Consider the following 15,398-nt stretch of genomic DNA (forward strand, 5'->3'; position numbering starts at 1 on the left):
AGGGAAACATAAAAGGAAGAGTGAAGAATGGGCAGAAGCCTGAAGTCTTCTTTCTTTTGCTGTTAAATAGTATCACGGAAAGCCTTTCGATATCTGCAGTTTTATAGTGCTCTGAATCGTGGATGTCCTTAAAAGGAAGTTTAGTATAAACTTCTCTGTTTCTATTTATGTTATAATCTTTTCAAAATAGCTTCAGCCAGTATTGTAGTAAGTCATGTAGTATTTCCAACATTGTCTTGTTTTAAATCAAGTATTTGAACTATAGCACACCACAAAATAAAACTTTATAATCATCTCTTTATACTATTTTATTTATAATGTTTCTAGGTTTTTTGTTTGTTTCTTTGTTTTTTTTTTTTTTTCTGATCCCTTTCCTATGCTTTAGGTTTAAGCCCTAGAATAAAGCACAGAAAGCAGTTCTGTGAAACAGGGACAAGGAAGTTGGGAATTGTCCCATGTGGTCAGTATTATTCACTCTGATATCAAAAAAATCATTTATAATGTTTTTAGTTCTTTTTTGCTTCCCTCCCTTTCTCTTCCACTAGTATGAATGAAATTTTTAGAAAAGAAAGATTTGGGTGTGTTTAGATTACATTACTGTTCTACCATGTTTTCAGTGATACTATTAGTGAAAATAATAGGTGAATCCTATAAAAAATGCACAGGATAATGCAAAAGTGAATATGGACTTTTAATTGTACTAGTAATTCAAAGCTGACAGCCCTCTGCTTAAATCTACTTCCAGATTTGGCTCCAACGTTCATACTTTTGATGACAGTACTACATTGCCTCCCAATATTCAGATTTTCTTTTCTTTCTAATAACGCTATTTTGGAGATAACATTATGCTGTACATCTTAAACTTATACAGTGCTGTGTGTCAATTATATCTCAATAAAATGGGGAGAAAAAATAAATGAAAAATAAAAAATAAAAACGGAGATAATAAATGTTCTTACCACAAAAAAGGAAATGGTAATTATGTGATGGGATGGAAGTCTGAGCTAATGCTCTGGTGGCAATCATTTTGCAATGTATACATGTATCACATCGACACATTATACACCTTAAATTTATCTACAACGTTGTATGTCAATTATATTTCAATAAAGCTAGGAAGACATTTTAATTAAAAAAAGAGAGATAATACTTCCATTACTATGAATACATAGGAAAAGTTTTACAAAATAATGGATTTGCCAGGGTTCTTTGGCATTGTTTTGCTGTAAGGGAGGGCTTGTCATTGTTGAAAATCATAATAGTCACAAGCCTTCACAAGTGTTTACTTTCTCTTCTGCAATTAAGTGATGAGCCTCAAGAAATCCTTTAAAAAACAAAAATGGACCATCATCTATAAACTATATTAAATCATGTTGCAAAATATCTTGTTCACTCTGTTTGCAAAACTCATATTTTTTAATATCCACTAGGTTATTAGTGTTAGAAATTTAGCAATTTTATTAACCGGTATAACCTCAAGGAAAAAAGACGCATTCTAGGACTTAACTGAAACAGAAGTATATGAGCTGATATTTATAAAATGAAAGACTCTGCTACAATGCTTTAATCTATCATGAAGTTTAGAAAAAATGTTTAGTATAAAGATTTGGTCAAAAGCTTTTCACTTTTCATATCATCTAATTTATAAATGACCACTTTGAATCTCTGGTTCTTTTTACTTTTTGGTATATGGTAAATTTCTTTAATTGTTATAATGTTCTTCCTTAAATAAATGGTTCAGTGTGGTGTAAAATAGTAGTTAGTATTTTAGTGTTTGGAGTTTTGGAGAGAAACTTTCTAGTTACTATTTGTGAATTTTATAAATAAAAATATTTTAGACTCCTCTATGGCCCAGCCACTAAGCTAAGTAATGGATTTTAAAACGAAGAACAGCATCCCTCCTCTCAGAGTCACAGTGTAGGTGGAAAGGCCAACAAACTCAAGACCATTGGGGACTGTGGATTGCGATGAGTGCCAACAAAGTGTTGTGTGTCCTCGAAATAAGCCCCTAAGAGGTGGGACAGAGGGCAGAGAATCCTTAGAAGAGCTGTGATTTGAGCTGAGCCTTGAGGTGTGATTACATATTGACCAGATGCGTGAGGTGGAGGAACAGCATCAAGATCCAAAATTACTGAGGAATGAGAAAACACAGAAGAGACAACTAGAGAACAGGATTCACATTAAGAGAACACTGTGCCATTCTAGAGAGTAAATGGGGTCTATGAGAGTTGAGAAGCAGAAGAAAAGAGATAACTGAACTGCTTAAAAGAGTTGAGACATAGAATAGACTAGCCCTCGTTTCTCTTGTATGGAGTGAGAAGGGAAATGGGCAAGGCCAAGATGATGCTTAGTTTTCTGATTCAGATCAGTGGGAGAACAGTGGTGCCATTTTCTAGGATGAGGGATACCACACAGACCTACTTTGTTGAGAGGCATGGTTTTCCTACAAATCTAGGCCAGGTCTTGATAAATATCTCTGAGAATAATAATAGTAACAGCAACAGCTATCTGAGTAGTTACTCAACTTCTTGCCCCTCCTCCTTAATTTTTTTTTTTTTTTTACCTTGGCGATACTATTATCCACATAGTCCCACTTAAATAACCTGCTGTCTTTACTAATTAGGCACCTGGTGTGCCAGGAATTGTACTAAGTATTTGACACTGGTGATCTCATTTGCTTCTTGTGACAAGCTATAAGAAGAAAGCTCTGATTGCAAAGCACCTTGTGTAACTCAGTAGACCATGGCCTTGATTTCAGAGGTGCACTTGTCAAATCTCAACACTTTATTTTGGATTAAGTATTCACAGTACTGTGATTATTCACGTCTCTCTCTCTCGTTTGTTAAACTGTGAGCTCTTCAAGTACAAAAATTATACCATTTTGGGAGTGCCAGAATCCAGCAAAATGACTGGCACATGCCAGACATTTAGCAAATATTTGATGACTGTATGAATGAAACTATGAACTGAATAAATTGCTAGTTAAATTAGGCCTCTGGAATGTAATAAATTCTTAATATGAAAGTTAACCATACAAACTACATAAAACCAGTTGCCTTATGTATTTTTTAATCCCAAATAAGTATTGCTTTGCTTTGAAATGATTTCTCTTCACCTTCACCTCACACCAACAATATTCATACACATCTTCCAATGGCCTAGGTAGACTGGGGTTTTTTGCTTTTTTTTTCTAAACAATTTAGGCTATTTTTGCTTTTCTTTTTCTTGTCCCACTTTAAGTTACTTGACCACTTGATCAGTTGACTACCCAGTAACATTGGATGCTCAAGTGACTATCCATGCCTTGAAAAGGATGCAGATTAACCAAGTGCTATTATATGCCTTGGGGAGTCCTGAAAATAGGTCTCATTTCTTTACTGAATCTACTGTGTTGGTTTTTCCCTCACTAATAATTTATTATGTGATTTATGCATGTATACTATGAGGATGTGGAAATTACCCAGTTTAAATGCTTGTTCCTCTGTCTTGTTATTTCCTAATAGGAGATACTGGATGCTCTACAAAAAGCAGAGCCTCAGACAGAGGATCTCAAGTCTCAGCTGAATGAACTTTGTCGTTTTTCCAGAGACCTGAGTACATACAGCAGAAAAGTTTCTGGCTTGATTAAAGAATATAATTGGTGAGCGTGAACCTTACTGGTATTCAAAATATTTTCACACAAATAAGAAGCCAGAGGTTTGTTTATTTTAAGTTGTGAGTTCAGTAATAATATAAATTAATTAATCTTAAATACATTACCAAATGGCGTGAGGGCATACTCAGGACTGTTGACTCTGTTGAACATTATTTTAATCTACTTTATCATTTTTTTCCTCCCATTAAATGTTTCAAATCATGGTTTTAGTCTTTGTTTGCAAGCATCCAAGGGCTGTCAGAATAAAGAACAGATTTTACAGCAGAGATTTCAAAGAGCCTTCAAGGATTTCCAGCAGTGGTTGGTTCATGCAAAGATCACTACAGCTAAATGTTTTGATATACCTCAAAGTATTAGTGAAGTTTCAGCAAGTCTTCAGAAAATACAGGTAAGAGTGTGATCAATTAATTCTAATAATGGTGATGGGAATTCCCTGGCTGTCCAGTGGTTAGGACTCCGCGCTTCCATTGGAGGGGGCACGGGTTCAATCCCTGGTCGGGGAGCTAAGATCCCACAAGCCTTGCAGCCAAAAAAACCTATCCAATAATGGTGCTTAAGTGGTTTTAAAATGTGCCTCTAGATCTTTATAAGCATATTAAAGTTTGGCTTTCATTTCAGGTAAATCCCTGCTTGAAACAATTGATGTGTATGTGAAAAGAAACTAGTCCATTGATCTAAATGCATGCTATTTTTATATATTAATAGGGATTTAGGAAATAATAAAAGCTCTCTGTATGTGACAAGCACCGTGCCTGAGCACTCTAGGCAGATTTTCTCAGTAATTTTCACAATAACCATATCAGTTACATAAGATTATTATTAGATGTTATACATACATAATACAATAATACATAAAGTATTATTGTACAAATAGGGTAAGAGAACCTTAGTCATTTAATATATACAATAAAAATTGTTTATTTCTTTTCTTTGATTATATTGAGAAATAAGTAGTAAATTCAATGGATAAAGCATTTTATTATGCCTAATCTCTTACCCTTTTCTTTATAGGAATTTTTGTCAGAAAGTGAGAATGGACAGCACAAGCTAAACATGATGCTTTCTAAAGGAGAATTTTTGAGTACTCTATTGACCAAAGAGAAAGCTAGTGGCATCCAGGCTAAAATTGCAACTGCAAAAGAAGATTGGAAAAATTTTCATTCAAATCTCCACCAAAAAGAATCTGCCCTAGAGGTATATTATAGCCAACGACGTGGATATGTTCTGTGCTGTTTGTTGCTGTTGCTGTCATTGTAGTTACAATACAGTGTATTGTATTCAATACCTCCAAATACCCTTGTTAATTATTTTGGTCATCCCTCTCTGAATATTAATAGATAACTGGATGACTCTAAGAAACAGCTCAGTGTTGAAGTGTGAACCTCACTGAGGAATTTGATAGCTTCTTGCACGGTAGGGGCAGTTATCACAGGCTTGCCCATGCACCATCCCACCAGGAACAACTGATTTTACTTTTAGGCAATATCACTTAATTTTTCATTTGAAATCCCTCAATTTAAGAAGTTGTCCTAAGAGAATTGAACAGAAATATCCATGTAAGGCAATGCTATGGCTGAGATGGTATACCTAATGCACATATCAGGTAGTAGGTTTTTGGAGCTCAGTATGCAAAGAGACAATGGTTATTTTATTTTATCCAGAGACAGCATAAATTGAATTTATTATAATCATAACATAATTTCTGCCACAGTGCAATTATATTGTTCTTGTGATCATCTGTTTTGTGTGCCAACTCTTCTCTGAGAGTAAAATTGTGAGGCACGGAGAGTATTCTTTTCCCTTTTAAAACAACACTTCCTAGCAGAATAGAGCCTTGATTTAATTATGGCCATAATTAATGCAGGATGGAAATAACAATAAAAGAGAATTAATATCTGGAAAGAGAAAATGCGTGTTTCTTCAATTCTTCCCTAACCAGAGATCATTGTAATTCTCCTTTGTAATGGTGGCTATTCTTTCATGGTAGGCATCCTCCATTTAATAGAGAGTCATAACCATTGTGCAGGGATCATTAATGCAGTGTGGCCTGAGCTGTGAAGCATCTGCTGTGGAGGGTAGTACTGTACATCTAGCACAGATAGTGAGGTTACCTAGCTCAAGAGATGTCCAGGAGTAGATGGGTAAGTCAGAAATCGCCTGACTTCCTACTTTTCTTATTTTTCTTCCTTCCCTCCTCCCTTTCTTTTCCTTCCTTCCTTCCTTCCTCCCTTCCTTTTCCTCCCTTCCTTCCTCCCTTCCATTTCCTTCCTTCCTTCCTTCCTTCCTGTCTTCTCTCCATGCTTCCTTCCTTTCTATTAGGAATACACACATATTAACACCTATTGTGTTCCAGGCACTATGTTACGAATACAAAAGGATTAGTCTTTTCTCATTCCTCAGGGAATTCATTTTCTGAAGAGGGAAACAGTATATAAAGAGATGGTTGCAATATAATATAGGTATGCTCAGGAGATGGTAATCCCTCAAAGAAGGATGCAACTAACTCTATTTGGAGAAGTCAAGGAAGGTATCCAGAAAGGCGACATTCTAACTGAACCTTGAAGGCTAAACATTCTTCGAATTGGCCGAAGCCGATGTGCATTTCAGGTAGAAGGAACTGAGTGTGCAGGGCCAGGGTGTCATGAGTGTCAACTCTGAATGGGGGACTTTGAGGGGTTTGACATTCACGTAAGATTTTTGTGGGAAAAGCAACAAAGATAAGACCGGAGATGACACTTAGGGCCAGATAGTGAAATGTCTTGCATACTAAGCAATTTGACCTTGACTCTTGGCCAGAATTCCTTATCTGAACCCCAGAACAGGATTTATTTTCTCAATTTTCACAAGGATGGAACATAACCCATACCATTCTAGGTACATAGAAGAGAGATTAATTCATTACATACAATGGATACTTTAGGATACTAGGGCTTAATTCTAGGGTTGAGAAAGGCTGAGTGAGGAACCTACTGATCTTTAAGCTGGAGATAAACATGTCAACTCTCTGGCTCCAGTGTAGACCAGAATGGCGAATAATAAGTAGCTGGAAGACCAGGGAAAGCTTTTCATAATGGTCCAGATGAGAGAGACAAGAGCCTGAATTAAAGAAATGATAAGGGATAGAGCTTTATCTCTAAAAGAAAACATAACAGGATTTGGTAAAGAATTCAATGAGGGACCCCGGGAAGGAGAAGTTAGGTTTAAGTCTTTGGTTTCTAGTTCAGAAGATGGCATGAATGGTGATGCCATTAACTGAGACATGAATATGACAGAAAAAGTAGTTTGGGAAGGGATAGAAAAATTAATTCAATGTAATATATGTTAAATTTTATGGGCCTGCAATATACTCAGCAGGTAATGGCCAGGAAAGTAGCAGTGAAGGTGAGTGCAAAGTTCAAGAGAGAGGGTAGAGCTGTCAAAGCAGTGAGAGTGAATATTTACCAGTCACTGTTGAAGACACTTAACATATATTAATGTGTTTAATCCTCATAACCATTCTCTGAGGTAGAGACTCTTATTTCTATTTTATGGATGAGGAAATTAAGGCAAAAGGTGCTTAAATAATCTACCAAGTTCTCACAGCTAGTAAGTGTTGAAGACAAGGTGTAGACCCAGGCACTCTGACTTGAAGTGCTGTATGAATACAGTTCTGTAAATGGAAGGCTTTAAGGCTTTGTAGGTGGTCACTGAAGCCATTGGAGAAATAACAGGAAAATTATGCAGAGTGAACATTTGGTGGGAGGCCTGTACAACCCCAAGGACAGGAAGCGTATGAGGAACATTAGGAATTGTTCGACTTAGTATCAAGCTGTCTTTATTCCTGTGCCCCAGGCCCCTTGCTCAGGCCCTCTGACTTTACTACTTGGATGAGGAACCCAAACTTTTTACATGAGATCTCTGAGCCCCTACTGCTCAGTCCCCTGTCTTTGTAGCACTAATTCCTGATCATGGTCCCCAGTTTTTCCTTTAGTGGCCCCATGAGACTCCAGTGGCAGGAAAATGGAAACACCTTGAATTTATAAATTGATTTAATTATTCAACAAATATTTGTTGAACGTCTTCCATTTGCCAAGGACTATTTTAAGCTCTGGAGATACAGCAAAGAATAAAACAGAATAGAACTCCTGCCCTCATGAAGCTTACATTTTAGTAGAATACTCCAGGAGTTATCCTGGTATCTTACATTTGTGAAGCACTTTTAATTTTCCAAAGCATTCCCAGCTACCATCTCCCTAAGAGGTGACTATGGCAGCATGACTGTCCCCACATTGTAGACACCAGATCGGATACATATGGAACCTTGAGCCATTCTCCCAGGCTCCTGCAGTTCTTGCCACATAGATTTTTAAGCTAACCTTTGTGGATTTGCTCTTTGACAGTTCTACGCAAAGCTCTGATTTAAATTTAAATTTAAAATCCTTTAGTGCTGGGCTTCCCTGGTGGTGCAGTGGTTGAGAGTCCTCCTGCCGATGCAGGGGGCGCGGGTTCATGCCCCGGTCCAGGAAGATCCCACATGCCGCGGGGTGGCTGGGCCCCTGAGCCATGGCCGCTGAGCCTGCGCGTCTGGAGCCTGTGCTCCGCAACGGGAGAGGCCACAACAGTGAGAGGCCCGCGTACCGCAAAAAAAAAGAAAAAAAAAAAGTAGAACTTAAAAACCTCTAAAAGGTTGTTTACAAATTAGCCTGGTGCCAAGGTGAAGGATAGAAATTTCCAGACACTGGGGACAGGAAAAGAAGGGGAGATGGGTGGGGAGGTCAGGTTGTGGTGAGTTTTGAATGCCAAGTGAAGACTCTGGACTTGTTATTAACATTTGTTTTTCTTTTTTTTTTTTTTGGTCCCTAACACTATTTAAAACCTCATAGAATCTAAAGATCCAAATGAAGGACTTTGAAGTAAGTGCTGAGCCTGTACAGGACTGGCTGAGTAAAACCGAGATGATGGTGCGTGAAAGCAGCAATCGCCTGTATGATCTGCCAGCCAAGAGGCGGGAACAGCAGAAGCTGCAGGTGATCAGCCCCTCAGCCCGTCTGGCCATCCCCCATCTACCATGCATTCAGATCACAGGCGTGCAAGCACCCTGGAGTTAGATTTTGCTGTCCTGAGATAGAGTGCACCCGTCCCCAATTTCAGATGTCCTGTTTTCCAGCTTTCCTTTGAGGTGTGATTTGTCCGGTCCTGTAGTCCACACTGTGTGTAGCTTGGAAATAATAACGCGCCTTCGGGGCACACCTATTACTCGCCTGTGTTTGTTTCCTTGGTCTTGGGGCCGAAGCTTTGTCTGCGATGTGCTCTTCCCCAGCCTCTTAATAGTGACTTGCTTGTGCTTTTCAGTCAGTCCTTGAGGAAATAAACTGCTACGAGCCTCAGCTCCACAGGCTGAAAGAGAAAGCTCAACAGCTGTGGGAGGGCCAAGCGGCCAGCAGGAGCTTTATGCACCGAGTGTCACAGCTGTCTTCTCAGTATCTAGCTCTAAGCAATTTAACAAAGGTAACGCCTGCCATGTGCTGTGTGTGAGTGTGGGCCCCAGCTCGCAGAGCTGGGGTCCGGGAGCCTGGGGCCCCGGGACAGGGCTGAGGCGTGTAGGTGCTCTCCCTAGCCTTGCAAGCCCAGCCAAACATTTGTTCTGCCTCATCTCAACATGCTTGTCTGAAAAGAGCAAAGGAGGTTTCAAACACTAAGAGACTTCCCATCTCTATGATTGCACAGAATATTCCCTTTAATTCTGAAGAGGTATGTTCTCCAGAGCTTTTGTCTTGAAGACTCAAAGCATAAACATAAGGCAGCATTCAGAGTATCGTGTCTAAAGATACGCAGATTAAATTACTTTAGAAAAACAGGAATTCAAAGCAGTTTACATTTACTTAGTGGACTACATAGAGTGAGTGGGGGATCATTTTTTCCATTTGTCTCAATTCTTTATATTCATTACATAGTAGTCAAAGATGTGTTGATTGAGAGTTTCAGCTCAGATTCTAGAGCAGAGCTCAAAATTGGCAATGATTCCTATAACTCATTAAAGCGCTTTTCTAACAGCTTAGAAAAAAAGTAAATGGGATCCCACAGTGACCTCACTTAGAGCATTCAGCAGACCCATCTTGAACTTTGTAGGGCCAGCCTACCTTGAGCTTTATGGCCTTGTAACATTTGTTCCCTATATTTCCCTTTTGTATTTCAGACCTGAGAATGTAGGGAACCTGCTGTAACTTGGCTTTGCCTGTTTTAGTGTGGGCTTACTCCTGACCTGCTGTTTGCATCCCCAATAGAACATCATTGAGACAGCCAAATAGTATAGGTGCTGGAGTAAAAGAGTCTGTGTTTACACCAATGTTTTTTACTTTTTTTGTCTTTAGAAAATCTGGCACATATCTGAAATTAGAATAAATGAAAGCCTTCTTTCTATTCCTTTGTATTTATTTAGATACCAAAAAATCAATAGATACTCAAATGCTTTAAGAGCTGACAATTATATTCATAAAATCTTCACTGTTGGATATAAGCTTTTTTTTTTGCGGTACGCAGGCCTCTCACTGTTGTGGCCTCTCCCGTTGCGGAGCACAGGCTCCGGATGGGCAGGCTCAGAGACCATGGCTCACGGGCCCAGCCGCTCCGCGGCATGTGGGATCTTCCCTGACTGGGGCACGAACCCGAGTCCCCTGCATCGGCAGGCGGACTCTCAACCACTGTGCCACCAGGGAAGCCCAGATATAAGCTTTAATAAATAAAACCACATTTACGGTCCCAATTTAGGGATATTACAGAATCTCAGATAATTGTTTTTTTAGAACTGGCTACAATGTAGGTCATGTGGGTATGTGGTATCAGCTGAGCCACATGTGATCGTGTAAGAGCAGAAACTACCTCAGTGGGCTTCCCAGACAAGGTGTGAGGAAGACATTAATGAAATTTCTAGAAAATATCCTAATTGTCGTAAAGAAGAGTAGCGAGTAAGCCGAGGGACACTAAATTGTCATTGTAATTTTTCTGCTTCTTGACCCAATTATTCTCATATTTGTACTCTTTAGAAAGCTATTTCACATCTCATAGATTCATCCAGCCTTGCATCGTATCTGTGAGCACATGGACCTATGGCTGATTGCAGTTATTTGGAGCAAAGGGTTAGCTTTACAATCTGAGTAGCTTCAGGATGTGAAGTCTCTGTGGAAGGGACAACCGGAAAATGATTTCTGTCATTTCCAGGAGAAAGTGTCAAGACTGGACAGAATTGTTGCAGAACACAATCAGTTCTCCCTCGGGATTAAAGACCTGCAAGACTGGATGACAGATGCGGTCCACATGCTGGATTCTTACTGCCACCCGACCTCTGACAAGAGCGTGCTGGACAGCAGGATGCTCAAGCTTGAGGTGTGCCTTCTACGAGAAATGTCTCTAATTTACAGAATTTGTTTTTCTCAAAAGTTCTCGAGTTTCTGTCTGTCTGGTATGATAATGTCACACCCTGTCCATGAGAAATCCAAGAATGCTCCGTGGATATGATCCTGTTTGCATAGGGAGGCTTTGCCTAAGCACTCCTGAATCGATTGAGCTCAGATATACTCAGTCATAAATACTTTACAAAAATTAAAATAAAATAAGGAAATTTTCTGGCAGTCCAGTGGTTAGGACTCTGTGCTTTCATTGCTGAGGGCATGGGTTCAATCCCTGGTTAGGGGAATAAGGTCCTGCAAGCCGCATGGCATGGCCAAAAATATAAAAAAATTTTAAAAAAATTAAAAAATAACAACCCCAAAATGGTTACTTGCTTGATATAGCCAGTTAAGAGGCTAGTTTCAAATTATATCACAGGCACATTTCTTCTGAGAAATACTTGTTTGAAACATTTTATCGGGCAAAACCTTTCCCATCTTGTTCAACTCACTTGCCTGCCTGTATCAGTTAGTCTGTTCTTCTCCCATCACAAGATATTAGTTCTGTGTTAGTTTACGTTTGTGATAAAACAATCATTCTGCATTCATTCACCTGTCATTTATACACTGGGTGTCTTCTGGGAGACTGGCATTGTGCCTTGATACCAAAGATTCAAAAAATGAGTAAAATATGGTCATTGTCCTCAAGGATTTCATTGTCTGAGGCTAGAGGCTGAAACACAGAAGACAGTAATAATAATTACGGTGCTATGGACACACAGAGGAGTGGAGCTGGGCAAGGGGCATCGGGTTAGAGTTGAGGCAGCTTTCTCAGAAAGCCTGATACCTCAGCAGAGATTTCAGAGTGGGACCAAAAGAGCAAAAGCTGAAGAAAGCCAACAGCATGGTGTGTGAGACGTTACTGGCAGTTCTTTCCTGCTGCAGCAAAAGCCGATGGCCATGACTGGCTGAAACTGAATCTGTAGAGGTTGGCAAGGTCCAGATGAGAGAGAGAGATGAAACTTTACCTTTTAGGTGATAAACACCAGTTTTATAACTTTGAATTCAAAGATCCTTCTTATATAGAAAAAGAAGAGTGCTTGTGAAGAACTTGAAATATATAAATTAATATATAATATGAATTAAGCTATTTCTTTCAATTTGTTGTATGAGAGACCTTAACCTTTATAGAGCTCTTCATCCAGTGACCTTTGAGAATTCAGGAATCCTATTGTCATCTATTTTTCTCTTATTAAAAAACAGTAAAATTAAACTTCAGTGGAAATTAGGGATTATTCAGAGAATAATAATGACCTGAAAGGCCAAGGCCACTCAGGCTGGTGACTGGTTACTGGCACCACCAGCAAGTGACTCTCGTGTCCTCCACCTGATAAGCCTGAGAGACCCGGGGCTCAACCCAACTGCAGATCATCTGCTATCCACAGGGACTCTGAAATATTTAAAGCTAGAAATGTTAAATAAGCAAATGACAAAGGACTTCTGTATGTGCTTTTACAGGCTCTATTATCAGTGAAACAGGAAAAGGAGATCCAGATGAAAATGATAGTGACCAGAGGGGAATCTGTCCTCCAGAATACCTCTCCGGAAGGCATTCCTGCCATTCAGCAGCAGCTGCAGAGTGTGAAGGATATGTGGGCGTCCCTTTTGTCTGCAGCGATTCGTTGTAAAAGGTTAGTGAAGCCGAAGGGCTGCTGTGAAGTCATGGCTAAAAGATCTACAGGATAGCTCAGTAATAGACTGTTCCGGGGTTCTCCCTTTCTCTCTCTCCGCCCCTCGGCCCCAATCTCTTTCTCTCTCTCTATTGCCCTGCTCCGTTATTTTTCCCTCCCTTTCTTCCTTCCTTCCTTTTCTTTTTTCTTCTTGGAACAAAAGAAACTGGCAGGTGCGATCTTTCATTTAGGTTGACCTGCAGTCCTATGTCTGTGTTTTCATAAAACTACATGTTTCTTTGTGTTGATGTTCACTGCTTAAAAAGTCAAAAGATAAATACATGTTTAATCATGTGAAGATATATTAGTTAAAACCAATCAGTTTACTTGGGAAGTAGCCCCAGAAAACACCAGTAGGTGGTGGGAACAACACGTGAGAAAGGGAGGGCATCCAGTAACATGGGCAGCTGGAGCTTATTCCCAGCAGGCGTTGCTGGGAGCCAGTGTAGATAGAGCGTGTCTGGGAATTACCCACAGAGAGCAGGGGAGCTGGAATGTTTGTAAACAAACTGCCATGAGTCAGGCAGGCAGTCGAGGATTGCCTCCAGGGGATGACAATCCCTGGCATTTCTTGCCTACAGTGCCCTCAAGCTGAGAGGGCACCAGGGACCAAAGGATGCCCTCGGGCCAAGAGGGCAAGGAGTTGGCCTTGGACCGGTTGGCAGTGTAGTGCAGGGGTCTGGTCGGAGGGTGGAGCACAGAGTGTCTGCTACAGAAGGGTTCAAGCCTGTTAGTAAAATTAGACACAAATGATTAATGGAGTTAAACATGTAACATCTATATTGAGAGAAGGAAGTGCTTAATTTATCAGTCAGAGAAATCATCAGGTTTTAATAATTAGACCAATTCAGGAAATGTTAGCCTATATCATTTGTGATTTTCTGATATTTAAATCTCATGCAAGATAGTGACTATGCTTGTTCTTGTTCGGTTCTTCCTTCCTTCTTTTATTACTTTTTTTCTCTCCTCTGGATGTTCAACTCAACTCGCTCAGGGCATCTCTCCTGGTTTTGTCTTCAGGCCTCTCCCAGTATCTCGTGTGACCTGGTTACTGACTCCAGGTTTTCTATCCAGTCCCTCTTCTCCACCCGTTGGCCTGGACTTCACTGACCCTTGCTTCTCAAGGCTGTGCTTGCCAGGGACCCAGACTCAGATTTGATAAGCCACAGCCATTCAGCCCCTCTCAAGCCTGCCCCATCCTGATCTATGAACTTCCTGCTGGGGGAGTAGACGGAACCAACACAGTGATAGAGATCAGACAGATTGAATGTACATGGCTTCTCAGTGTAGATTACTGTCCTTTCAATTACCTTTCAGTCAACTTGAAGGAGCTCTTTCTAAGTGGACAAGTTATCAGGACGACGTCCGACAGTTTTCCAGCTGGATGGACAGCGTGGAGGCCAGCCTAAAAGAATCCGAAAGGCAGTACGCAGAAGTGCGGGACAAAACAGCCGCTCTCGGCAAAGTCAAGGTGGGACCTGGATTTCAGATTCCATTTGTTTTCTGACAGGTGCTTCAGAATTGCCATAGTTGTACAGAAATGTGCTCACCTGAATCCTAGGGCTGTCCACATAGGCAAACTCTATTTGAGGGGTTTACTATAATGTCTAATGGCTTCTCAACCCAAACTTTTGTTTGTGGCTATTTTGTTAGTGAGTGAAAATGTCCTCTTCCAGGAAAACCTCATGGACGCGTGTTTTATGATATATTTAAAATTTGGCAACTTGTAATAGCTTTTCATATCTTCAGCCTGCTCATCATTCGGAAGTAAAAGTACTTTCTTTTCTATCACATCCTTTTATATTTCAACTTTTGTATATTTTTCATAATGCTTATATTAGTACAGTACTACATGTAAAGATTAAGAGATGGATGGATAGATTGATGGTAGATAGATAGATAGATAGGTAGGTACTGGAGGTATGTTCTTAAACCTCTTTTTTGCTGATATTAGTATTCACACATAACATTTTGGAAAGCTTTGATTTATTCAATCCAGGGCATATTCATTGGATGGCCTGTTCTACCTAAAACTTATTGTGTCCTAAACAGTACTTATTATCTTCTACCCCAAATCCTTCACACTCCTATATTCTCAGTGTCAGTTCTTTTGTGTCACCCCACACTGAATACCCGAAACTGGGAACCTCGTTTCCCCACACCCTTCTTTCTTACCCCCACTTTGAATTAGGCAGTAGGTCTTGCTGATTGCAGTTCAGAAATGTCTCCTGACTCTAATCCATCCTTTTCCTAAATTGCAACAGCTCACCTCGTCTCTTGTCTCCATCTCCCGTTATCTTCATATAAAGGTGAATGTCTCTCTTTCCTGCCTGAGAGTTCCGTTGCTTTCCACTGTTTACAGTATCATACCAATCTCCCTCCTCTGGTTTGTAAGAATTTTAATAATCTCTTTGCCAGCCTCATTTTGCTCACTCTCCCACCCTCCTTCCACCCTTGTGCCAGTCTTACTGTATTTCTCACTATTTCCTGAATGTGCCACATTAAATGGAATTAAACAATTCCATGCCTTTGCAGAATCTCTTCCCTTTTTCACAAAATACTTTAGCTGTGTCCCGGCATCTGGCAACCTTCTACTTACCTTTCTGAATTAGTTCAGAAGCTATCTTTTCTATGATACCACCACCACCC

The 15,398-nt window shown here is 39.9% G+C and overlaps 1 protein-coding gene across 17 annotated transcripts in view; it reads left to right on the forward strand.

Annotated features, from left to right (window-relative positions):
* Positions 1 to 15,398, forward strand: part of SYNE1 (spectrin repeat containing nuclear envelope protein 1) — a 472,944-nt gene that overhangs the window by 225,769 nt on the left and 231,777 nt on the right. For 16 of the 17 annotated variants that reach the window (XM_082633720.1, XM_082633725.1, XM_082633723.1 and 13 more), the window contains 8 exons: positions 3,504 to 3,640; positions 3,866 to 4,043; positions 4,667 to 4,849; positions 8,518 to 8,661; positions 8,987 to 9,142; positions 10,853 to 11,017; positions 12,538 to 12,710; positions 14,067 to 14,220. In XM_082633720.1, coding sequence (XP_082489846.1) covers positions 3,504 to 3,640; positions 3,866 to 4,043; positions 4,667 to 4,849; positions 8,518 to 8,661; positions 8,987 to 9,142; positions 10,853 to 11,017; positions 12,538 to 12,710; positions 14,067 to 14,220 — 1,290 coding nt within the window. The remainder of the gene's footprint in view (positions 1 to 3,503; positions 3,641 to 3,865; positions 4,044 to 4,666; positions 4,850 to 8,517; positions 8,662 to 8,986; positions 9,143 to 10,852; positions 11,018 to 12,537; positions 12,711 to 14,066; positions 14,221 to 15,398) is intronic. The other variant, XM_082633727.1, reaches the window with a different exon arrangement.

This window comes from Mesoplodon mirus, assembly GCF_964341445.2.
Source record: "Mesoplodon mirus genome assembly, chromosome: 10".
NCBI lineage: Eukaryota > Metazoa > Chordata > Mammalia > Artiodactyla > Ziphiidae > Mesoplodon > Mesoplodon mirus.